Genomic DNA, 26,065 nt, shown 5'->3' on the forward strand with positions numbered 1-26,065 from the left:
TCCCCGACACAAAGAATAATCACAATCCTTAACAAAATCAAAGAAGAACTTTCTATATATTCGTAGAAAGTATTTAAGATAAGTGGAATTAATATCATGTGGATTAAAAACAACAGCAAATTGCTTGACGTTTTGCAATCTCAGAAAAGAACCAATAAGATCCATAACGCTTAATAAAATCAAAGAAGGACTTTCTTTATATTCGGAGAAAGTATTTGAGATAAGTGGAATTAATATCATTTGGATTAAAAAAAAGTTGCTTGATGTTTTGCAATCTCAGAGAAGAACCAATAAGAACCACAACCCTTAATAAAATCAAAGATGGACTTTCTTTATATTCGGAGAAAGTATTTGAGATAAGTGGAATTAATATCATTGGGATAAAAAAGTTGCTTGACGTTTTGAAATCTCAGAAAAGAACAAGTTAAATTCTGTCAAAACATTTGATTTTTCAAATTTGTACACGAGCCCACATGACAAACTTTAGGAAAAACTTCATGACAGACTTTAGGAAAAACTTCAATCCTTGATCTATGGGGCATTTGTTTACAACACGTGGATGCCATGGATACAGTTACAGATATGTCTTCAGAGATTCAGGCCAATTGTTAAATGTGAAAGCAAATTCCATCTGAAGTTCACTGAGAAAACACTATGTGAAATGCTGGATTTCCTCATTGATAACATCTATGTAAAAATTGGGGATAAGACATTTAGACACGATGCAGGCGGCATCCCCACGGGCACCAACTGTGCTCCCCTTCTTGCTGATCTGTTTCTTTAGGCATATGAATGGGAATTTATGCTCTGATTAGCAAAGTTAAAAAAGGGATATTTGGCCAAGATGGTTAACTTATGCTTCAGGTAAATCGATGATCTGATATTGTTCAATAATGGTCAAATAGCCAATTGCCTTCCACTGCTTTACCCACCTGAACTAGAAATAAAGAAGACCAGTGAGACTGACTCATCTGTTGACTATTTAGATCCATGCATAACGATTCAGACTGACTGAACACTCTCCACAAGACTTTATGCCAAGAGGGAGGACTTCAACTTTCCCTTCATGTCGAGCAATATTCCTGCCCCTCCAACCCTTGGTGTTAAAATTTCACGACTTTTGAGATACAATCGAGCATACTCTTTCTACCAAGATTTCAAAGATGTCATACGACTCTTGCTCAGAAGTTGTTTGATCATGGTTACAACATGTAAGGCCTCAGTGAAGGTTTCAAAATATTTTAAGAAAAACACGTGGATGACACTTCCAAATTTGACATATGGGTGACAAAATGATGTCCGATGCTGTTACCTATTTTGACGTGTACCATACATTTCCGTGTGTTGTTTATTGACTTACCTTTGCATGTGTTTGTGACGGGTGCTACCGGTGGGGCAGGATACGAAGACCTGGTATCATCACTTTTTGATAGTGATTCATAAACACATGCTCATGATAAAGTCGGATTCGTATAATCGACTCAGATTTTAGCAGAGATTTCTTGTGGCTAGGGAAAGAGCTCTGTCGCTGTTATTCGCTCTGTAACAGTGCGTATATAATACCAGTATACATTAAATAATTATATAAATAGATTGTGAACTAGACAAAAAGGACCTGGAGAAATCCACGACTAAACACAACTGAGAGCTGGTATCAAAACCTAACATTTAAAACATACAGCTCTGCGAACAAAGCTGAAGGTACTTACTATAATACCGGAGTTGCGATCGCTCACTGCACCCCTTACCCAAACAATTGTATCCCAGACTGCACTTTATTATTATTATTTTAGTATTTAAAAAAAAATTATTTTAGTTTTTAATCATGTCGACGTAGATTTACACCGTGTACTACGTCGGGTTTTACCTAGTTTTATATATCTCCATAAACGCCAAGAATATTTAAGTAAATTCTTAATAACATGAAATATTTCACATTTAAAAGTGATTTAAGAATATATACAGCTGATTTTCTTCGCACATACAATTTGAATACATTTGCACGTTTTACTCTAAACGGTAATGTGTATCTTGTATCGCGCTGTCGTAAGACCTGTTACGACAAACAAAGATGGCTGGGCATCTGTTCTACCCTGGGATCCATTCGTGCCCAACTCGTGTTATTCCGGGACAAGCCGAATAGCGGTTACGGAAAGAGGCGAGTGGTGACGAATGCCCTGGGATCATCACGGGTTGACTTCCGAAGCTCATGTATTATTTTCGTGGAAGATGCTCGTGTTGGCTCACAATGGTAACCAGCCAATCTTGCCATAACATTACCCGGTTGGAAGTTAAAGGTTGTCTAGTCTCGCTTATGACTCGGGTTTGATTTCTCAAATGGGTATATTTCTTGTGTGCCTTCACTGTGATATTGCTAGAATATTGCAACTCACTCGGTTGGTCGCCAGCTTTCAGAACGCAACAAGTGAAACCACTTTGCGTTTGCTTTGAGCATCTGTGTATCTTAAATATAATAATAATTATAATAATTAATGTATGCTTGGCATGTTCGGTCCTATTTCTTGTTTCACGAGCGTGATAACGCTCTATCCACCTTCCCAAATCGTACGAGTTCCTGAAACTAGAATTGTATACGTCCCGGCAAAAGAAATCATACTTGTAAATTGGATTTGAAATTGTGATTCCCATGTTCCTTGTGACGTCATGTGCACGTCACAAGTTGTGTGATACTCATTGATATGATGCAGTGATATCGCCTATGCTACCCGTATCAAATACATCACCATCGAATAACCGTTTCTTGTTTTGTTTCATTTTAGCCATCACTAAACATGGGTGTATGCTTTCTTTTGCTCTGCAGTACAGATCGGTAAATTGGTTTCGTATTTATGATCATATCGTATATGCCTGTAATTATGAATACAAATAAGGAGGTCCTTATGGGTGTTAATGATTGCCGTAAGCCTGAAATTTGGGGTGGGGGACGGGGATGGGGATGACTGGATTGTTATCGAAAAAAATAAATTGTTCCAGATAAACTCTTGAAAACAATTAAAAAAGCTTCAATCAAGTTGGGGACAAGTGATACCTGTACAAATATTTGCCCCCTCCCACCCGCGTCGAAAAAGATAACTACGACCTTGATACAAGGTTCCTCTTACAGCTGGGATTTTATCGAATAAATTGTTCCACATAAACTCTTGAAAAAAAATGTTTTAGACTTTTGAATTAAAAAAAATAATGATTAAAAAGTATCGGGTTTTGCAGCTGTAGCTGAAACAATATCTAGTCTCCAAACAATATCTAGTCTCCAAACAATATCTAGTCTCCAAACAAATCCCAGCCGCAACCTCAATGATGACGGCCACTCATTTAACCGGTGAAATCCTTAATGTTGAATAGTGTAGGCGGGAGAGGCTGGCTGGAGGCGTTGTCGTGTCGGAGGAGCGCGCAGGACCCTCTCCAGTTGGTGAAGTAGGAGCATGACGGTTCCGCCTTGCAGGCACTCATACAATCCAACGTCGCCATCTTCTCCCGAATGGTACACGAGAGGCCGAGTCCGTCCGTGGAGACTTTCGTGAACTTCCGGGTTACACAAGCCGGCATGTTGGAAAATGCCGACATGCCGAGAATGGTTTGACCAAATGCTGGGGGCGTGGCTTTTTCTGGTTGTACAGCTGTAAATAAGCATTGTCTGAAAAATTCGCTTCACAAAACATAGGGTCGACTCGCAGAAATCGAAGGTAGTGATGCGAAAGTATAAATGCTCAGTATAAGAAGGTGTACTTTAGCAAGTGGTGCCTGTGATATGTTTTTGCATTGTTTTGTTTGTTTGTTGTTTAACGCCGCACTCACCAATATTCCAGCTATATGACGGCGGACTGTAAATAATCGAGTCTGGACCATAAATCCAGTGATTGTCATAGTGAGCATCGATCCATGTAATTGGGATACATGCATCAACCAAGACAGCGAGCCTGACCACCCGATCCCGTTAGTCGCCTCTTACGACAAGCAGGGTCACCTTTTACGGCAAGCATGGGTTGCTGAAGATATTTTCATAGCTTCACCGCATTGTTCAATGATATTACTGAGAGGCAAGGAAAGACGGCAAGCTGCATAATAACTTAGCAATTGATTCTAATGATGTCAAAAAAATGTATACCTTTTCCCTGCCAAAAACCTCCAGTGATATACTATTTTGTAAAACCTATTTTTATTAACTTGTATTCTACCATTAATACTTTTTCAAATATTACAAAAATGTTATTCAATATTTATAGAGTTACATTTGGTAGTCTCCCCCTATTTATCGTGCGGGCTGTGTTACTGGGGATTACATGAGAGTAAGGGGGCACGGGTGGCCCAGTTGTCTAAGGCGCCGCGATTCGCTGTGCAGAGTTGCGTCCCTTGGGCACGCCAGAAATCTATGATTGTGGGTTCGAGTCCCGGTTCACCCCGATTATGTTTCAAGGTTTGTCAGCACCATACCCGTGCTCGTGGGTTTCACCGAAGTGGTAAACGTCTGAGACCTGCATCACTTCGGGCTTTCCTCCCACATTAAGCTGACACGCCGCGATATAACAGTAATACTGTTAAAAGGGACGTTAAACCCAACTCACTTACTACACTAGAGTCAACATGGTGACATCACGCTATTGTTCTTGTAAGAGATTCTGAGCTAGGAATTCACTGGCAATTAAAACTGACAATTAAAACTGGCGCAGCTATATCTCATTATGCCAAAATATATAGATATCAACCATATCATTGTTTAAGTCGGAGACATTTACTTTCGAGTGGTTTCTCCATGACACACATGTAACCTCGTCAATATATGAATCATCATCATGACTTTGATATACTGACCTACTGACAAGAAAATACCCTTTTTTCTGCTGCAAAGAAGAAGCACGTATACTCTAAAAATAGTGGATCATTAAATGTTAATGTTATCATAGGTCGTCAGGAGAAAGATCCGCTTTTAAAAACGACTTGCAAAGACAGAACGGTTTCCGAGACATTGCACGGGTATCATGCAGTTTCTCCGAGCACGTGGGTAGGCGGGTCATTCTTAATTTGGCACATCCGTGTATTGTATGGTCGTCAAACAGCGCTGAGTCATTAGTATTGTTAGTAATCATTATCCACAACAACACTGAGCATTCGACTGTTGCTTGAAAACCGTATCTGTGATCAGATTGGGATTGGCTACAACGTGATGAACGCCCATGGGCTTATGGCATGCTGGTGGAACTCAGCGACAGGTATCCAAAACGTTCAATGTGCATCCGTGGAGTCCTGTGCTGGAAGGCGTGGTACAACGTATACCTACCTGCCCCTTTGCGTGGAAACCTGTGCTGGTAGGCGTGGTTAAACGTGTACCTACCTGCCCCTTTGCGTGGAAACCTGTGCTGGTAGGCGTGGTTAAACGTTTACCTACCTGCCCCTTTGCGTGGCATCCTGTGCTGGAAGGCGTGGTTAAACGTGTACCTACCTGCCCTTTTGCGTGGAATCCTGCGCTGGTAGGCGTGGTTAAACGTGTACCTACCTTGCCAGTTTGCGTGGAATTCTGTGCTGGAAGGCGTGGTTAAACGTGTACCTACCTGCCCCTTTGCGTGGAATCCTGTGCTGATAGGCGTGGTTAAACGTGTACCTACCTTCCACCTTTCCGTGGAAACCTGTGCTGAAAGGCGTGGTTAAACGTGTACCTACCTTCCACCTTTCCGTGGAAACCTGTGCTGATAGGCGTGGTTAAACGTGTACCTACCTTCCCCCTTTTCCGTGGAAACCTGTGCTGACAGGCGTGGTTAAACGTGTACCTACCTGCCACCTTTCCGTGGAAACCTGTGCTGACAGGCGTGGTTAAACGTGTACCTACCTGCCCCCTTTTGCGTGGAAACCTGTGCTGATAGGCGTGGTTAAACGTGTACCTACCTTCCCCCTTTGCGTGGAAACCTGTGCTGATAGGCGTGGTTAAACGTGTACCTACCTCCCCCCTTTGCGTGGAAACCTGTGCTGATATGCGTGGTAAAACGTGTACCTACCTTCCCCCTTTGCGTGGAAACCTGTGCTGATAGGCGTGGTTAAACGTGTACCTACCTCCCCCCTTTGCGTGGAAACCTGTGCTGATAGGCGTGGTTAAACGTGTACCTACCTGCCCCCTTTGCGTGGAAACCTGTGCTGATAGGCGTGGTTAAACGTGTACCTACCTCCCCCTTTGCGTGGAAACCTGTGCTGATAGGCGTGGTTAAACGTGTACCTACCTCCCCCCTTTGCGTGGAAACCTGTGCTGAAAGGCGTGGTTAAACGTGTACCTACCCTCCCCCTTCGCGTGGAAACCTGTGCTGAAAGGCGTGGTTAAACGTGTACCTACCTCCCCCCTTTGCGTGGAAACCTGTGCTGAAAGGCGTGGTTAAACGTGTACCTACCTGCCCCCTTTGCGTGGAAACCTGTGCTGATAGGCGTGGTTAAACGTGTACCTACCTCCCCCTTTGCGTGGAAACCTGTGCTGATAGGCGTGGTTAAACGTGTACCTACCTCCCCCCTTTGCGTGGAAACCTGTGCTGAAAGGCGTGGTTAAACGTGTACCTACCCTCCCCCTTCGCGTGGAAACCTGTGCTGAAAGGCGTGGTTAAACGTGTACCTACGTCCCCCCTTTGCGTGGAAACCTGTGCTGAAAGGCGTGGTTAAACGTGTACCTACCTCCCCCCTTTGCGTGGAAACCTGTGCTGATAGGCGTGGTTAAACGTGTACCTACCTCCCCCCCTTTGCGTGGAAACCTGTGCTGATAGGCGTGGTTAAACGTGTACCTACCCTCCCCCCTTTGCGTGGAAACCTGTGCTGATAGGCGTGGTTAAACTTGTACCTACCTCCCCCCTTTGCGTGGAAACCTGTGCTGATAGGCGTGGTTAAACGTGTACCTACCTGCCACGTTGCTTGGAAATCCATGATGATGGCGTGGAACCACGTGTGCCTACCTTGCCATGTTGCGTGGAATCCTGTGCTTTGTTGACAACAAAATGTCTTGAATTCAGCATTGAAGGAGGAGGATGGTCCGAAGTGATAGAACGCCATAATTCCTGTCAGGTTTGCCAGACTGCGCCCCATTCCATCTTTCACCTGAAAAAAACACTGATGCTGGTTCATGACGTCATCGACATCAAGCTAAATCAAATGATTGAGTGAGTGAGTGAGTTTGGTTTAACGCAGCTTTTAACAATATTCCAGTCATGTCACGGCGTGTCAGCTGAAAATGGGAGGAAAGCCCGAAGTGATGCAGGTCTCAGACATTTACCACTTCGGTGAAACCCACGAGCACGCGTATGGTGCTGACAAACCGAGAAACATAATCGGGGCGAACCGGGATTCGAACCCACAATCATAGGTTTCTGGCGTGCCTATGGGACGCAACTCTGCACAGCGAATCGCGGCGCCTTAGACGACTGGGCCCCCCCCCCGTGCTCCCTTCGTGCCTGTGGAATATCATTCATACATTTACCTGTAGGAAATGTCCGACTGCTAAGTTGAGCTTTTCGATAGTCAGGATGATCTGGTTGCCGCTGCTTGGAGTGATCGTGTAGCTGCAATGAGCCAGCTTGTAATAGCTATAGGGGTAGTAAGGTGAGCTAAAATTGCCAGAGTCGCTCGTCCAGTCCCCACCACACTCTGTGAAGATAAAATATATAACTTGTTTCACATAGGCTTACACTGATAGGGCTACAACGGTACGCGACCCTCTTGCGTTAACATTGGCTTAAACTAATAGCGCTATATAACGGCCGTGACCCTTTTACGTTACCAAAGACATAGCGCAACAAATGCCGTGACCCTCTGACGTTAACATAGACTTACAACATCAGCGCTACAACTGCCGCGACCCTCTTATTTGAACACAGACATAACGCTACAACTGCCGTTATCCTCTTACGTTAACACAGACTTAGCGCTACAACTGCCCTGACCCTTTTACGTTAACATAGACTTAGCGCTACAACGGCCGTGGCCCACTTACGTTAGACAGACTTAGCGCTACAACGGCCGTGACCCACTTACGTTAACATATACTTACAACAGTAGCGCTACAACTGCCGTGACCCACTTACGTTAATACAGACTTAGCGCTACAACTGCCGTGACCTTCTTACGTTAACATTGACTTACAACATTAGCGCTACAACTGCCGTGACCCACTTACGTTAGACAGACTTAGCGCTACAACTGCCGTGACCTTCTTACGTTAACATAGACTTACAACAGTAGCGCTACAACTGCCGTGACCAACTTACGTTAATACAGACTTGTCGCTACAACTGCCGTGACCCACTTACGTTAGACAGACTTAGCGCTACAACTGCCGTGACCTTCTTACGTTAACATAGACTTACAACATTAGCGCTACAACTGCCGTGACCCACTTACGTTAGACAGACTTAGCGCTACAACTGCCGTGATCTTCTTACGTTAACATAGACTTACAACATTAGCGCTACAACTGCCGTGACCCACTTACGTTAACATAGACTTACAACATCAGCGCTACAACTGCCGCGACCCTCTTATTTGAACACAGACATAGCGCTACAACTGCCGTTATCCTCTTACGTTAACACAGACTTAGCGCTACAACTGCCCTGACCCTTTTACGTTAACATAGACTTAGCGCTACAACGGCCGTGGCCCACTTACGTTAGACAGACTTAGCGCTACAACGGCCGTGACCCACTTACGTTAACATAGACTTACAACATTAGCGCTACAACTGCCCTGACCCTTTTACGTTAACATAGACTTAGCGCTACAACGGCCGTGACCCACTTACGTTAGACAGACTTAGCGCTACAACTGCCGTGACCTTCTTACGTTAACATAGACTTACAACATTAGCGCTACAACTGCCGTGACCCACTTACGTTAACATAGACTTACAACATCAGCGCTACAACTGCCGCGACCCTCTTATTTGAACACAGACATAGCGCTACAACTGCCGTTATCCTCTTACGTTAACACAGACTTAGCGCTACAACTGCCCTGACCCTTTTACGTTAACATAGACTTAGCGCTACAACGGCCGTGGCCCACTTACGTTAGACAGACTTAGCGCTACAACGGCCGTGACCCACTTACGTTAACATATACTTACAACAGTAGCGCTACAACTGCCGTGACCCACTTACGTTAATACAGACTTAGCGCTACAACTGCCGTGACCTTCTTACGTTAACATTGACTTACAACATTAGCGCTACAACTGCCGTGACCCACTTACGTTAGACAGACTTAGCGCTACAACTGCCGTGACCCTCTTACGTTAACATAGACTTACAACAGTAGCGCTACAACTGCCGTGACCAACTTACGTTAATACAGACTTGTCGCTACAACTGCCGTGACCCACTTACGTAAGACAGACTTAGCGGTACAACTGCCGTGACCTTCTTACGTTAACATAGACTTACAACATTAGCGCTACAACTGCCGTGACCCACTTACGTTAGACAGACTTAGCGCTACAACTGCCGTGACCCTCTTACGTTAACATAGACTTACAACATTAGCGCTACAACTGCCGTGACCCACTTACGTTAATACAGACTTAGCGCTACAACGGCCGTGACCCACTTACGTTAGACAGACTTAGCGCTACAACGGCCGTGACCCACTTACGTTAGCATAAACTTAGCGCTCCAACTGCCGTGACCTTCTTACGTTAAAAAAGACTTACAACATTAGCGCTACAAATGCCACGGCCCTCTTATTTTACATGGACTTTCAACAGTAACGCTACAACTGTCGTAACTCTCATACGCTTACATAGACTTACATTAGTACAACGGCCGCGACCCTCTTACGTTAATATTGACTTACACTAACAGTGCTACAACCGCCGCGACCCTCTTAGGCTAACGTTGACTTATATCACACTAATAACGCTCCAACTTCCATGACCCTCTTATGTTAACATAGACTTACAACATTAGCGCTACAACTGCCGTGACCCTCTTATGTTAACAAAGACTTAGCGCTACAACTGCTACAACCCTCTTACGTAATGTAGAGAAGGAGCTCCGTGATTATATCATACTGTCATGAAGATGTTGTTTTGAAACCATTTGCTTTGTTTTCCAACTAGATAGCGAAATGGCAGTCCTATGTCAAGGATCAAACGTGATTAGAATCTGTTGCAGCTTCTTGTGATGATTCCTTTGGATGTTCATATTATTATAGTTTGTCAAATGGTAAATAAAACAGTGGTATAAATTATATCATTTTAATGTCAGTATGCAGCAAAGTCCATGTGGGTAAATGTCAGCACGGAGTATTGTCCATGTGGGTAAATGTCAGTATGGAGTATTGTCCATGTGGGTAAATGTCAGTATGGAGTATTGTCCATGTGGGTAAATGTCAGTTTGGGGTATTGTCCATGTGGGTAAATGTCAGTTTGGGACAAAGTCCATGTGGGTAAATGACAGTATGGAGTATTGTCCATGTGGGTAAATGTCAGTATGGGGTATTGTCCATGTGGGTAAATGTCAGTATGGAGTATTGTCCATGTGGGTAAATGTCAGTTTGGGGTATTGTCCATGTGGGTAAATGTCAGTTTGGGACAAAGTCCATGTGGGTAAATGACAGTATGGGGTATTGTCCATGTGGGTAAATGTCAGTATGGGGTATTGTCCATGTGGGTAAATGTCAGTATGGAGTATTGTCCATGTGGGTAAATGTCAGTATGGGGTATTGTCCATGTGGATAAATGTCAGTATGGAGTATTGTCCATGTGGGTAAATGTCAGTTTGGAGTATCGTCCATGTGGGTAAATGTCAGTTTGGGGCATTGTCCATGTGGATAAATGTCAGTATGGAGTATTGTCCATGTGGGTAAATGTCAGTATGGAGTATTGTCCATGTGGGTAAATGTCAGTTTGGGGTATTGTCCATGTGGGTAAATGTCAGTATGGAGTATTGTCAATGTGGGTAAATGTCAGTTTGGAGTATCGTCCATGTGGGTAATTGTCAGTTTGGGGCATTGTCCATGTGGGTAAATGTCAGTATGGAGTATTGTCAATGTGGGTAAATGTCAGTATGGTGTATTGTCCATGTGGGTAAATGTCAGTTTGGGGCATTGTCCATGTGGATAAATGTCAGTATGGAGTATTGTCCATGTGGGTAAATGTCAGTTTGGGGCAAAGTCCATGTGGGTAAATGTCAGTATGGAGTATTGTCCACGTGGGTAAATGTCAGTTTGGGGTATTGTCCATGTGGGTAAATGTCAGTTTTGGCAAAGTCAACGTGGGTAAATGTCAGTATGGGGTATTGTCCATGTGGGTAAATGTCAGTTTGGGTCAAAGTCCATGTGGGTAAATGTCAGTTTGGGGTATTGTCCATATGGGTAAATGTCAGTATGGAGTATAGTCCATGTGGGTAAATGTCTGCATGGGGTATTGTCCATGTGGGTAAATGTCGGTATGGAGTATTGTCCATGTTGGTAAATGTCTGCATGGGGTATTGTCCATGTGGGTAAATGTCAGTTTGGGGTATTGTCCATGTGGGTAAATGTCAATTTGGGACAAAGTCCATGTGGGTAAATGTCAGGTTGGGGTATTGTCAATGTAGGTAAATGTCAGTTTTGGGCAAAGTCCATGTGGGTAAATGTCAGTATGGGGCATTGTCCATGTGGGTGAATGTCAGTTTGGAGTATTGTCCATGTGGGTAAATGTCAGTTTGGGGTATTGTCCATGTGGGTAAATGTCAGTATGGAGTAATGTCCATGTGGGTAAATGTCAGTATGGAGTATTGTCCATGTGGGTAAATGTCAGTTTGGGGTATTGTCCATGTGGGTAAATATCAGTTTGGGACAAAGTCCATGTGGGTAAATGACAGTATAGGGTATTGTCCATGTGGGTAAATGTCAGTATGGGGTATTGTCCATGTGGGTAAATGTCAGTATGGAGTATTGTCTATGTGGGTAAATGTCAGTATGGAGTATTTTCCATGTGGGTAAATGTCAGTATGGAGTATTGTCCATGTGGGGAAATGTCAGTTTGAGGCATTGTCCATGTGGGTAAATGTCAGCATGGGGTATTGTCCGTGTGGGTAAATATCAGTATTGAGTATTGTCCATGTGGGTAAATGTCAGTTTGGGGTATTGTCCATGTGGGTAAATGTCAGTATGGGGTATTGTCCATGTGGGTAAATGTCAGTATGGAGTATTGTCCATGTGGGTAAATGTCAGTATGGAGTATTGTCCATGTGGGTAAATGTCAGTTTGGGGTATTGTCCATGTGGGTAAATGTCAGTATGGAGTATTGTCAATGTGGGTAAATGTCAGTTTGGAGTATCGTCCATGTGGGTAATTGTCAGTTTGGGGCATTGTCCATGTGGGTAAATGTCAGTATGGAGTATTGTCAATGTGGGTAAATGTCAGTATGGTGTATTGTCCATGTGGGTAAATGTCAGTTTGGGGCATTGTCCATGTGGATAAATGTCAGTATGGAGTATTGTCCATGTGGGTAAATGTCAGTTTGGGGCAAAGTCCATGTGGGTAAATGTCAGTATGGAGTATTGTCCACGTGGGTAAATGTCAGTTTGGGGTATTGTCCATGTGGGTAAATGTCAGTTTTGGCAAAGTCAACGTGGGTAAATGTCAGTATGGGGTATTGTCCATGTGGGTAAATGTCAGTTTGGGTCAAAGTCCATGTGGGTAAATGTCAGTTTGGGGTATTGTCCATATGGGTAAATGTCAGTATGGAGTATAGTCCATGTGGGTAAATGTCTGCATGGGGTATTGTCCATGTGGGTAAATGTCGGTATGGAGTATTGTCCATGTTGGTAAATGTCTGCATGGGGTATTGTCCATGTGGGTAAATGTCAGTTTGGGGTATTGTCCATGTGGGTAAATGTCAATTTGGGACAAAGTCCATGTGGGTAAATGTCAGGTTGGGGTATTGTCAATGTAGGTAAATGTCAGTTTTGGGCAAAGTCCATGTGGGTAAATGTCAGTATGGGGCATTGTCCATGTGGGTGAATGTCAGTTTGGAGTATTGTCCATGTGGGTAAATGTCAGTTTGGGGTATTGTCCATGTGGGTAAATGTCAGTATGGAGTAATGTCCATGTGGGTAAATGTCAGTATGGAGTATTGTCCATGTGGGTAAATGTCAGTTTGGGGTATTGTCCATGTGGGTAAATATCAGTTTGGGACAAAGTCCATGTGGGTAAATGACAGTATAGGGTATTGTCCATGTGGGTAAATGTCAGTATGGGGTATTGTCCATGTGGGTAAATGTCAGTATGGAGTATTGTCTATGTGGGTAAATGTCAGTATGGAGTATTTTCCATGTGGGTAAATGTCAGTATGGAGTATTGTCCATGTGGGGAAATGTCAGTTTGAGGCATTGTCCATGTGGGTAAATGTCAGCATGGGGTATTGTCCGTGTGGGTAAATATCAGTATTGAGTATTGTCCATGTGGGTAAATGTCAGTTTGGGGTATTGTCCATGTGGGTAAATGTCAGTATGGGGTATTGTCCATGTGGGTAAATGTCAGTATGGAGTATTGTCCATGTGGGTAAATGTCAGTATGGAGTATTGTCCATGTGGGTAAATGTCAGTATGGAGTATTGTCCATGGTAAAGCAACAGTAAAGCAACAGGAAGATCGTGTAAAGCAACAGGAAGACGGAGTAAGCAACAGGAAGACCGAGTAAAGCAACAGGAAGATCGTGTAAAGCATTTGGAAGACCGAGTTAAGCAGCAGGAAGATCGTGTAAAGCAACAGGAAGATCGTGTAAAGCAACAGGAAGATCTTGTAAAGCAACAGGAAGACCGAGTAAAGCAACAGGGAGACCGAGTAAAGCAACAGGGAGACCGAGTAAAGCAACAGGAAGACCGAGAAAAGCAACAGGGAGACCGAGTAAAGCAACAGGGAGACCGAGTAAAGCAACAGGGAAGCAACAGGGAGACCGAGTAAAGCAACAGGGAAACCGAGTAAAGCAACAGGGTGACCGAGTTAAGCAACAGGAAGACCACAGGAAGACCGAGTAAAGCAACAGGGAGACCGAGTAAAGCAACAGGGAGACCGAGTTAAGCAACAGGAAGATCGCGTAAAGCAGCAGGAAGATCGTGTAAAGCAACAGGAAGATCGCGTAAAGCAGCAGGAAGATCGTGTAAAGCAACAGGAAGATCGTGTAAAGTAACAGGAAGATCTTGTGAAGGAACAGGGAGACCGAGTAAAGCAACAGGGAGACCGAGTAAAGCAACAGGGAGACCGAGTAAAGCAACACGAAGACCGAGTAAAGCAACAGGGAGACCGAGTAAAGCAACAGGGAGACCGAGTAAAGCAACACGAAGACCGAGTAAAGCAACAGGAAGACCACAGGTAGACCGAATAAAGCAACAGGGAGACCGAGTAAAGCAACAGGGAGACCGAGTAAAGCAACAGGGAGACCGAGTAAAGCAACAGGAAGACCACAGGTAGACCGAGTAAAGCAACAGGGAGACCGAGTAAAGCAACAGGGAGACCGAGTAAAGCAGCAGGAAGATTGTGTAAAGCAACAGGAAGATCGTGTAAAGTAACAGGAAGATCTTGTAAAGCAACACGGAGACCGAGTAAAGCAACCTTGAGACCACAGGAAGACCGAATAAAGAAACAGGAAGACCACAGGAAGACCACAGGAAGACCGAGTAAAGCAACAGGGAGACCAAAGGAAGACCGAATAAAGCAACAGGAAGACCACAGGAAGACCGAGTAAAGCAACAGGGAGACCGAGTAAAGCAGCAGGAAGATCGTGTAAAGCAGCATGAAGATCGCGTAAAGCAGCATTAAGATCGCGAAAAGCAACAGGGAGACCGAGATAAGCAACCTTGGGACCACAGGAAGACCGAATAAAGCAACAGGAAAACCACAGGAAGACCACAGGAAGACCGAGTAAAGCAACAGGGAGACCACAGGAAGACCGAATAAAGCAACAGGAAGACCACAGGAAGACCGAGTAAAGCAACAGGGAGACCGAGTAAAGCAGCAGGAAGATCGTGTAAAGCAGCATGAAGATCGCGTAAAGCAGCATAAAGATCGCGAAAAGCAACAGGGAGATCGTGTAAAGCAACAGGGAGATCGCGTAAAGCAGCAGGAAGACCACAGGTAGACCGAATAAAGCAACAGGGAGACCGAGTAAAGCAACAGGGAGACCGAGTAAAGCAACACGAAGACCGAGTAAAGCAACAGGAAGACAACAGGAAGACCGAATAAAGCAACAGGGAGACCGAGTTAAGCAACAGGAAGACCGAATAAAGCAACAGGGAGACCGAGTAAAGCAACACGAAGACCGAGTAAAGCAACACGAAGACCGAGTAAAGCAACAGGAAGACCACAGGAAGACCGAATAAAGCAACAGGGAGACCGAGTAAAGCAACCTTAAAACCACAGGAAGACCGAATAAAGCAACAGGAAGACCACAGGGAGACCACAGGAAGACCGAATAAAGCAACAGGAAGACCGCAGGAAGACCGAGTAAAGCAACAGGGAGACCGAGTAAAGCAGCAGGAAGATCGTGTAAAGCAGCATGAAGATCGCGTAAAGCAGCAGGAAGATCGCGTAAAGGAACAGGAAGATCGCGTAAAGCAGCAGGAAGATCGTGTAAAGCAACAGGAAGATCGTGTAAAGTAACAAGAAGATCGTGTAAAGCAACAGGGAGACCGAGTAAAGCAACAGCAAGACAACAGGAAGACCGAGTAAAGCAACAGGGAGACCGAGTAAAGCAACACGAAGACCTAGTAAAGCAACACGAAGACCACAGGAAGACCGAGTAAAGCAACAGGAAGACCACGGGTAGACCGAGTAAAGCAACAGGGAGACCGAGTAAAGCAACAGGTAGACCGAATAAAGTAACAGGGAGACCGAGTAAAGCAACAGGAAGACCACAGGTAGACCGAGTAAAGCAAAAGGAAGACCGAGTAAATCAACCTTGAGACCACAGGAAGACCGAATAAAGCAACAGGAAGACCACAGGAAGACCGAGTAAAGCTCCCATGAAGATGAAATAAAGCAACAGGAAGACCGAGTAAAGCATCTGGAAGACCGAGTAAAGCAACAGGAAGACCGAGCAATGCAACATGAAGACCGAGTAAAGCATCTGGAAGACCGAGTAAAGCCACAGGAAGACCGAGCAATGCAACATGAAGACCGAACAATGCAACAGGAAGACCGAGCAATGCAACATGAAGACCGAACAATGCAACAGGAAGACCGAGTTATGCAACAGGAAGACCGAGTTATGCAGCAGGAAGACGGAGTAAAGCAATGGGAAGATCGGGAAAAGCAATAAGAAAATTGAGTAAAGCATCATGAAGACCGAGTGATGCAACAGGAAGACCGAGTAAAGCAGCATTAAGATTGATTAATGCAATAGGTGGCCGAGTAAAGCAGCATTAAAATTGATTAATGCAATAGGTGGCCGAGTAAAGCAACATTAAGATTGATTAATGCAATAAGTGGCCGAGTAAAGCAACATTAAGATTGATTAATGCAATAGGTGGCCGAGTAAAGCAACATTAAGATTGATTAATGCAATAGGTGGCCGAGTAAAGCAACATTAAGATTGATTAATACAATAGGTGGCCGAGTAAAGCAACATTAAGATTGATTAATGCAATAAGTGGCCGAGTAAAGCAACATTAAGATTGATTAATGCAATAGGTGGCCGAGTAAAGCAACATTAAGATTGATTAATGCAATAGGTGGCCGAGTAAAGCAACATTAAGATTGATTAATACAATAGGTGGCCGAGTAAAGCAACAGTAAGATTGATTAATGCAATAGGTTGCCGAGTAAAGCAACATTAAGATTGATTAATGCAATAGGTGGCCGAGTAAAGCAACATTAAGATTGATTAATGCAATAGGTTGCCGAGTAAAGCAACATTAAGATTGATTAATGCAATAGGTTGCCGAGTAAAGCAACATTAAGATTGATTAATGCAATAGGTGGCCGAGTAAAGCAACATTAAGATTGATTAATGCAATAGGTGGCCGAGTAAAGCAACAGTAAGACTGACTAATGCAATAGGTGGCCGAGTAAAGCAACATTAAGATTGATTAATGCAATAGGTGGCCGAGTAAAGCAACATTAAGATTGATTAATGCAATAGGTGGCCGAGTAAAGCAACATGAAGACCGAGTGATGCAACAGGAAGACCGAGTAAAGCAGCATTAAGATTGATTAATGCAATAGGTGGCCGAGTAAAGCAACATTAAGATTGATTAATGCAATAGGTGGCCGAGTAAAGCAACATTAAGATTGATTAATACAATAGGTGGCCGAGTAAAGCAACAGTAAGATTGATTAATGCAATAGGTTGCCGAGTAAAGCAACATTAAGATTGATTAATGCAATAGGTGGCCGAGTAAAGCAACATTAAGATTGATTAATGCAATAGGTTGCCGAGTAAAGCAACATTAAGATTGATTAATGCAATAGGTTGCCGAGTAAAGCAACATTAAGATTGATTAATGCAATAGGTGGCCGAGTAAAGCAACATTAAGATTGATTAATGCAATAGGTGGCCGAGTAAAGCAACAGTAAGACTGACTAATGCAATAGGTGGCCGAGTAAAGCAACATTAAGATTGATTAATGCAATAGGTGGCCGAGTAAAGCAACATTAAGATTGATTAATGCAATAGGTGGCCGAGTAAAGCAACATGAAGACCGAGTGATGCAACAGGAAGACCGAGTAAAGCAGCATTAAGATTGATTAATGCAAATGGTGGCCGAGTAAAGCAACATTAAGTATTTAGTATGGTCTTACGCCGTTTTTAGCCATATTCCAGAAAAATCACCGCGGGGGCCGGGGCACCAGAAATGGGTTTCACGCGTTGTACCCATGTGGGGAATCGAACCTAGACCTTCGGCGTGTCGAGCGACCGTTCTTACCACTAGACTACGCCACCGCCACTGTTTCACTATGTCTTTGTTCACATTAGTAGGGAACCACTTTCATCTTATGTGACAAGAAAGGTTATTAGAAAGAGTACTGACCGGCCCAGGTCGCTTGGAATCCATAGAAGTAAGACCCGGTTTTTCTAATGAACGTGACAAAGTAAGACGCTGCCGGGGGCACCGTGCCGTAGCCTGTCTTCCCTCCCCGTCTGAAGATCGTCTGTCTGGAGGAATTCTCTACCTGTAACCGAGTGAAGGATGGTGGGAGGAAAACCGGAAGTGATGCATGTTTTTGACGTTTTGCACTTTAGGAAAAAGAAAACACGAGCACACGTCAAGTGCTGGCAAATCAAGAATCATTATGGTGGCGAATTTGGAAATCGAACCCAAGATTATCGAATTCTGGAAGTCCTAAGAGACCCACAATACATCACGGCGCCGTAGACAATTGCACTAATAGTATCCCCGCTGCAATTGTAGTGAGTGAGTGAGTGAGTTCGGTTTAACGCCACTTTTAACAGTATTCAAGTTATATCACGGCGTGTCAGCTTAATGTGGGAGGAAAGCCCGAAGTGATGCAGGTCTTAGACGTTTACCACTTCGGTGAAACCCACGAGCACGGGTATGGTACTGACAAACCAAGAAACATAATCGGGGCGGGATTTGAACCGGGATTCGTGTCCACATTCATAGGTTTCTGGCGTGCCCAAGGGACGCAACTCTGCACAGCAAATCGCGGCACCTTAGACTGCAATTGTAGACAGCCAGGTGAAACCACTTCTTCTCAGCTTTAATTCGCGTGTATATGTTCTCATATGTCCATCAAAGGCGCCGCCTCCGTGGTCTTGTGGTAGAGCGTCCGCCCGGAGAGCGGTTCGATCCCCGGCCGCGTCATACCAAAAGACGTTAAAAGATGGTACTTGATGTTACCCTGTCTGGCGCTCGGCATTAAGGGGCTAAAACAAGGACTGGTCGGCTCGGAGTCAGTATACTGTGTCTGAGTGGGGTATTCATGTTAAACTGCGGCATGGTATCTCAGTGAGCTAGCACTATAAATCGGCATCAGTCTGGACTAGTACAAGCAGCCACACACACACACACACACGTGCATGCACGTCGCTACATAAGTGCATTAATCTTGGACGCGACGTTAAACCCAATTTCACCTCACCTCAGCTCCATCAAAGGCAGATCAGGTTATCCCCCAAACGCCCAAGCAGTGCTTGCGAGGTGTCGGTACTATCAGATCGGAATATGGCCAGATCACACACCGGTAATATCTCGAGTCAGGGTTTGTTATTCGGTTATATATTGCTGGGAGAATGACGGTTGGACGTTAGTCTGGTTGAGCGTGCTGCTGCGCACGTACATGTCTTGTTATCAAATATATAACCGAATAAACAAACTTGACTCAAGATAACATTGTTGTGTCACCTGGGTCATATCCCGATCTAACATTGGTGGCAGCGGCATAGCAAGCCAATTGTGCTTTTTGTGATACAAGCACCAAATGTGGCACACAGTTACTTTAATATGTTGCAAACATTTTTGGATATGCATATCCAAAAATGTTAACAGCAAATCAAAATAACTGTGTGCCAAATTTGGTGCTTGTTTCACATCTCGCTCTAGAGTGATTTCGTAATACTTATGAACTAACTTTTAACATTTAACAGTACAAGTGAGTGAGTGAGTGAGTTTGGTTTTACGCCGCTTTTAGCAATATTCCAGCAATACCACGGCGGGGGACACCAGAAATGGGCTTCACACATTGTACCCATGTCGGGAATCGAACCCGGGTCTTCGGCATGACGAGCAAACGCTTTAACCACTAGGCTACCCGACCGCCCCAACAGTACGAATGACGATGGCGCCTTTATCGACCTTGACCTATCTCCTGTAAGGATCAGTCTCATTATCGACCTTCAATAGTTTTCCGGGAGGAACTGTCTAATTATCGACCTTGACCTGTCTCATGTGATGATCAGGCTAATTATCGATCTTAACTTGTCTTTCGGGAGGAACTGTCTAATTATCCAACTTGACCTGTCTTCTATGAGGATCAGTTTTAATTATCGACCCACACTTATCTTCCTGGAGGAACTGTCTAATTATCTACCTTGACCTGTCTCCTGTGAGGATCAGTCTAATTATCGACCTTGACCTGTCTTCCGGGAGAAACTATCTAATTATCGACCTTCACTTGTCTTCTGAGAGGATCAGTCTAATTATCGACCCTGACCTGTCTTCTGTGAGGATCAGTCTAATTATCGACCTTGACCTGTCTACTGTGAGGATCAGTCTAATTATCGACCCTGACCTGTCTTCTGTGAGGATCAGTCTAATTATCAGCCTTGACCTGTCTACTGTGAGGATCAGTCTAATTATCGACCTTGACCCGACCGCCCCAACAGTACGAATGACGATGGCGCATTTATCGACCTTGACCTGACTCCTGTGAGGATCAGTCTCATTATCGATCTTGACCTGTTTTTTAGGAGGAACTAACAATGACCTTGACCTATCTCCTGTGAGGATCAGTCTAATTATCGACCTTCACTTGTCTTCCGGGAGGAACTGTCTAATTATCGACCTTGACCTGTCTCCTGTGAGGAACAGTCTAATAATCGACCACCACTTATCTTCCTGGTGGATCAGTCTAATTATCGACCTTGACCTGTCTTCCGGGAGGAACAGTCTAATAATCGACCACCACTTATCTTCCTGGTGGATCAGTCTAATTATCGACCTTGACCTGTCTTCTGTGAGGATCAGCCTAATTATCGACCTTGACCTGTCTCCTGTGAGGATCAGTCTAATTATCGACCTTGACCTGTCTTCCGGGAGGAACTGTCTAATAATCGACCATCACTTATCTTCCTGGTGGATCAGTCTAATTATCGACCTTGACCTGTCTTCTGTGAGGATCAGTCTAATTATCGATCTGGACCTGTTTTTTAGGAGGAACTAACACTGACCTTGACCTATCTCCGGTGAGGATCAGTCTAATTATCGACCTTCACTTGTCTTACGGGAGGAACTGTCTAATTATCGACCTTGACCTGTCTCCTGTGAGGATCAGTCTAATTATCGACCTTGGCCTGTCTTCCGGGAGGAACTGTCTAATTGTCGACCTTGACCTGTCTCCGGTGAGGATCAGTCTTAATTATCGACCTTGACCTGTCTCCTGTGAGGATCAGCCTTATTATCGACCTTGACCTGTCTCCTGTGAGGATCAGTCTAATTATCGACCTTGACCTGTCTTCCGGGAGGAACAGTCTAATAATCGACCACCACTTATCTTCCGGGTGGATCAGTCTAATTATCGACCTTGACCTGTCTTCTGTGAGGATCAGTCTAATTATCGATCTTGACCTGTTTTTTAGGAGGAACTAACAATGACCTTGACCTATCTCCTGTGAGAATCAATCTAATTATCGACCTTCACTTGTCTTACGGGAGGGACTGTCTAATTATCGACCTTGAGCCATCATAATTAACTTTCACAATGTAAGACAACAGCATTTGCTATTTGTCAGAAAACAATCAATAATTAAATTTGTCAATCTCCATCCAAAAAGGAGAAAAGCACAGGCGGCTGCCTGGATGATTGTTAGGGGCAAGTTTTACATTGTCTATATCAGAAAGGAACCGAACAATTTGAGTTTGTATTCACTCAACAAACTTTTTATTTTATCGAACATGTTCAGCGAGCATTTTGCCTTTTTAAAATCTTACCCGAATTTATTTTTCACAAGTAATTGCCAGCGTGACGCGCGAGGACGGACTCCGAAAAGTCGACCACAACATGATATGGCAGGGGGAGCTTCATCTACATCCTACCTGAAACGTGTCGTACAGGCCAGTGTCCAGTTTGTTAAATCTCATCTGTATCTTCTGCTCGGTAGAGGGCGTTGTAATGTTGTAAATGCATGTCGAGCCGCTGGTGTAGGTACTCGGATACCCAGGTGACATCATATCGCCTCTCAGTAAAGACCACGTTCCTCCACAGGTAGCTTATCATTATGAAGAGGATTAGTTTATTTAAGTGTCACATATTACTATACACAGAAACACGGAGTTTCATGCCGTAACATACATGAACTACGTGGCCTATGAGACACTAACGTACTGCACACGACCCAGTTTTACAAAATATACCATAAACAGGTTATACGTAATATACCCTTTTGCGCACGCAGGCGACATGCATGATACAGCGCCCAGTCAAAAGTACACACCATACATCAGACATCGTGCAGTCATTTGAGTGAGTGAGTGAGTGAGTGAGTTGGATTTAACGCCGCTACATCACGGCGTGTCAGCTTAGTGTGGGAGGAAAGCCCGAAGTGATGCAGGTCTTAGACGTTGACCACTTCGGTGAAACCCACGAGCACGGGTATGGTGCTGACAAACCTAGAAACATTATCGGGGTGAACTGGGATTCGAACCCACAATCATAGGTTTCTGGCGTGCCCAAGGGACGCAACTCTGCACAGCGAATCGCGGCGCCTTAGACGACTGGGCTACCCGTGCCTCCTGCAGTCATTTGAACACAGCGTAGCATAAAGCTCACGGTTATCTGTACATAATATATATATACTGATGGCAACGAATAAGGAAACAAGGAAAAATATAGGGAAATAAGCTTTACTGTCCGTAGATTTTAAACAACGGGCATACAAATTCAACACATGTGAGAATAATGGTGAGATGTGTTTGTATGCATTGTTTTTGCAGTGTTGCTTTTTTGGTTTTAAATATCCCCCGATTCAAAGATTTTGGGGCAAGAGTCGTATGACGTTCTTTGAAATCTTCTTAGAAAGCACATGGTCGATTGAACCACACTGACTTGCTAAAGGGCTTCAGAATGTGTCGTGTATTATATGTATGTGGTCAGAACGTGTCATGTATAACACGTGCCATGTGGTCAGAACGTGTCATGTATAACACGTGCCATGAGGTCAGAACGTGTCATGTATAACACGTGCCATGAGGTCAGAACGTGTCATGCATAACACGTGCCATGTGGTCAGAACGTGTCATGTATAACACGTGCCATGTGGTCAGAACGTGTCATGTATAACACGTGCCATGAGGTCAGAACGTGTCATGTATAACACGTGCCATGAGGTCAGAACGTTTCATGTATAACATGTGCCATGAGGTCAGAACGTTTCATGTATAACACGTGTCATGAGGTCAGAACGTGTCATGTATAACACGTGCCATGTGGTCAGAACGTGACATGTATAACACGTGCCATGAGGTCAGAACGTGACATGTATAACACGTGCCATGTGGTCAGAACGTGTCATGTATAACACGTGCCATGTGGTCAGAATGGGTCATGTATAACACGTGCCATGAGGTCAGAACGTGTCATGTATAACACGTGCCATGAGGTCAGAACGTGTCATGTATAACACGTGCCATGAGGTCAGAACGTGTCATGTATAACACGTGCCATGTGGTCAGAACGTGTCATGTACAACACGTGCCATGTGGTCAGAACAGAACGTGTCATGTATAACACGTGCCATGTGGTCAGAACGTGTCATGTATAACAGGTGCCATGTGGTCAGAACGTGTCATATATAACACATGCGATGTGGTCAGAACGTGTCATGTATAACACGTGCCATCTGGTCAAAACGTGTCATGTATAACACGTGCCATGTGGTCAGAACGTGTCATATATAACACGTGCGATGTGGTCAGAACATGTCATGTATAACACGTGCCATGTGGTCAGAACGTGTCATGTATAACACGTGCCATGTCGTCAGAACGTGTCATGTATAACACGTGCCATGAGGTCAGAACATGTCATGTATAACACGTGCCATGAGGTCAGAACGTGTCATGTATAACACGTGCCATGAGGTCAGAACGTGTCATGTATAACACGTGTCATGTGGTCAGAACGTGTCATGTATAACACGTGCCATGTGGTCAGAACGTGTCATGTATAACACGTGTCATGTGGTCAGAACGTGTCATGTATAACACGTGCCATGTGGTCAGAACGTGTCATGTATAACACGTGCCATGTGGTCAGAACGTGTCATGTATAACACGTGTCATGTGGTCAGAACGTGTCATGTATAACACGTGCCATGAGGTCAGAACGTGACATGTATAACACGTGCCATGTGGTCAGAACGTGTCATGTATAACACGTGCCATGTGGTCAGAATGGGTCATGTATAACACGTGCCATGAGGTCAGAACGTGTCATGTATAACACGTGCCATGAGGTCAGAACGTGTCATGTATAACACGTGCCATGAGGTCAGAACGTGTCATGTATAACACGTGCCATGTGGTCAGAACGTGTCATGTACAACACGTGCCATGTGGTCAGAACAGAACGTGTCATGTATAACACGTGCCATGTGGTCAGAACGTGTCATGTATAACAGGTGCCATGTGGTCAGAACGTGTCATATATAACACATGCGATGTGGTCAGAACGTGTCATGTATAACACGTGCCATCTGGTCAAAACGTGTCATGTATAACACGTGCCATGTGGTCAGAACGTGTCATATATAACACGTGCGATGTGGTCAGAACATGTCATGTATAACACGTGCCATGTGGTCAGAACGTGTCATGTATAACACGTGCCATGTCGTCAGAACGTGTCATGTATAACACGTGCCATGAGGTCAGAACATGTCATGTATAACACGTGCCATGAGGTCAGAACGTGTCATGTATAACACGTGCCATGAGGTCAGAACGTGTCATGTATAACACGTGTCATGTGGTCAGAACGTGTCATGTATAACACGTGCCATGTGGTCAGAACGTGTCATGTATAACACGTGCCATGTGGTCAGAACGTGTCATGTATAACACGTGCCATGTGGTCAGAACGTGTCATGTATAACACGTGCCATGAGGTCAGAACGTGTCATGTATAACACGTGTCATGTGGTCAGAACGTGTCATGTATAACACGTGCCATGTGGTCAGAACGTGACATGTGTAAGACGTGCCATGAGGTCAGAACGTGTCATGTATAACACGTGTCATGTGGTCAGAACGTGTCATGTATAACACGTGCCATGAGGTCAGAACGTGACATGTATAACACGTGCCATGTGGGTCAGAACGTTTCATGTATAACAACTGTCATGAGGTCAGAACGTGTCATGTATAACACGTGCCATTTGGTCAGAACGTTTCATGTACAACACGTGTCATTTGTGGCCACGACATATCATGTAGAACACGTGTCACATGTGACCTGAACGTGTCAGTTATAACACGTGTCATACGCAACAACTCATCTCAACTATTAACGGAGCTTACCCTCTGTACATTACAGAACGATTTAAATGAAAACATATTTGTTTTCAGGGATCAAATCAAACACCGGGGTTAAAAAATGTGCAATGAACAGTTATTTCTGGACTACAGTGCCTATCATCAACATAAAACGATTTGCAGAGACATAAACGCGCACCTTAAACACGGCTGCCAGATCGTTTGTCAAGCTGTAACATACTCCTTACTTCAGAGTGAGTGAGTGAGTGAGTGTGGTTTTACGCCGCTTTTAGCAATATTCCAGCAATATCACGGCGGGGGACACCTGAAATAGGCTTTACACATTGTACCCATGTCGGGAATCGAACCCGGGTCTTCGGCGTGACGAGCGAACGCTTTAACCACTAGGCTACCCGACCGCCCCCCCCCCCCCCCCCCCCCCCCCCCCCCCCTTACTTCAGAAGAGAAGTTCTACGGACAAAAGCTACTTCAATATTAAGTGTAAACATGTGAGCCATATACATACACGTGACATGTGGACAAGCGTGGACCAGCAGCAGTAGTAGTCGCCAGACAGAACTGTTGACGGTGAGGCCGATGCCGTCCATGATGAAGTCTAGGCAGGAATAAGCGCGCAGTTTCCCGACTACCGGATTATGGCGCTAGTCATAGCCGCAGACCATCCCACAGAGCGTCTTCGTTTTAAGAGAACCTGACTATATCAAAGAGGTTTAGATCGTTGATGTGTAACTATTCACATCATTGTCTAGAAAGTCTTCATTTACAAGTTACTTTGAACAGAGGAGATTTGCAACATTGGTCTCAGGTACAGTTGGGTTAAAAGGGATGCATGAGAGAGCTTGCACAACGACATCAAGAGCGACAGTTGGGTAA

The 26,065-nt window shown here is 44.4% G+C and overlaps 1 protein-coding gene across 1 annotated transcript; it reads right to left on the bottom strand.

The window, feature by feature from the left end:
• Positions 1–1,580: 1,580 nt before the first annotated feature.
• Positions 1,581–25,813, bottom strand: LOC124143256 (deleted in malignant brain tumors 1 protein-like). Its single transcript, XM_046512160.2, has 6 exons — positions 25,698–25,813; positions 21,737–21,909; positions 17,993–18,134; positions 7,463–7,629; positions 6,942–7,083; positions 1,581–3,638 (listed from the first exon to the last, which is right to left on the bottom strand). Exons 1-6 carry the CDS (start codon positions 25,777–25,779, stop codon positions 3,334–3,336), a joined length of 1,011 nt encoding a protein of 336 aa, XP_046368116.2. The 5' UTR covers positions 25,780–25,813; the 3' UTR covers positions 1,581–3,333.
• Between the last annotated feature and the right edge of the window lie 252 nt (positions 25,814–26,065).

The sequence above is a fragment of the Haliotis rufescens genome, unplaced genomic scaffold, assembly GCF_023055435.1.
Source record: "Haliotis rufescens isolate VD_foot unplaced genomic scaffold, xgHalRufe1.0.p SCAF_30, whole genome shotgun sequence".
Classification (NCBI taxonomy): domain Eukaryota; kingdom Metazoa; phylum Mollusca; class Gastropoda; order Lepetellida; family Haliotidae; genus Haliotis; species Haliotis rufescens.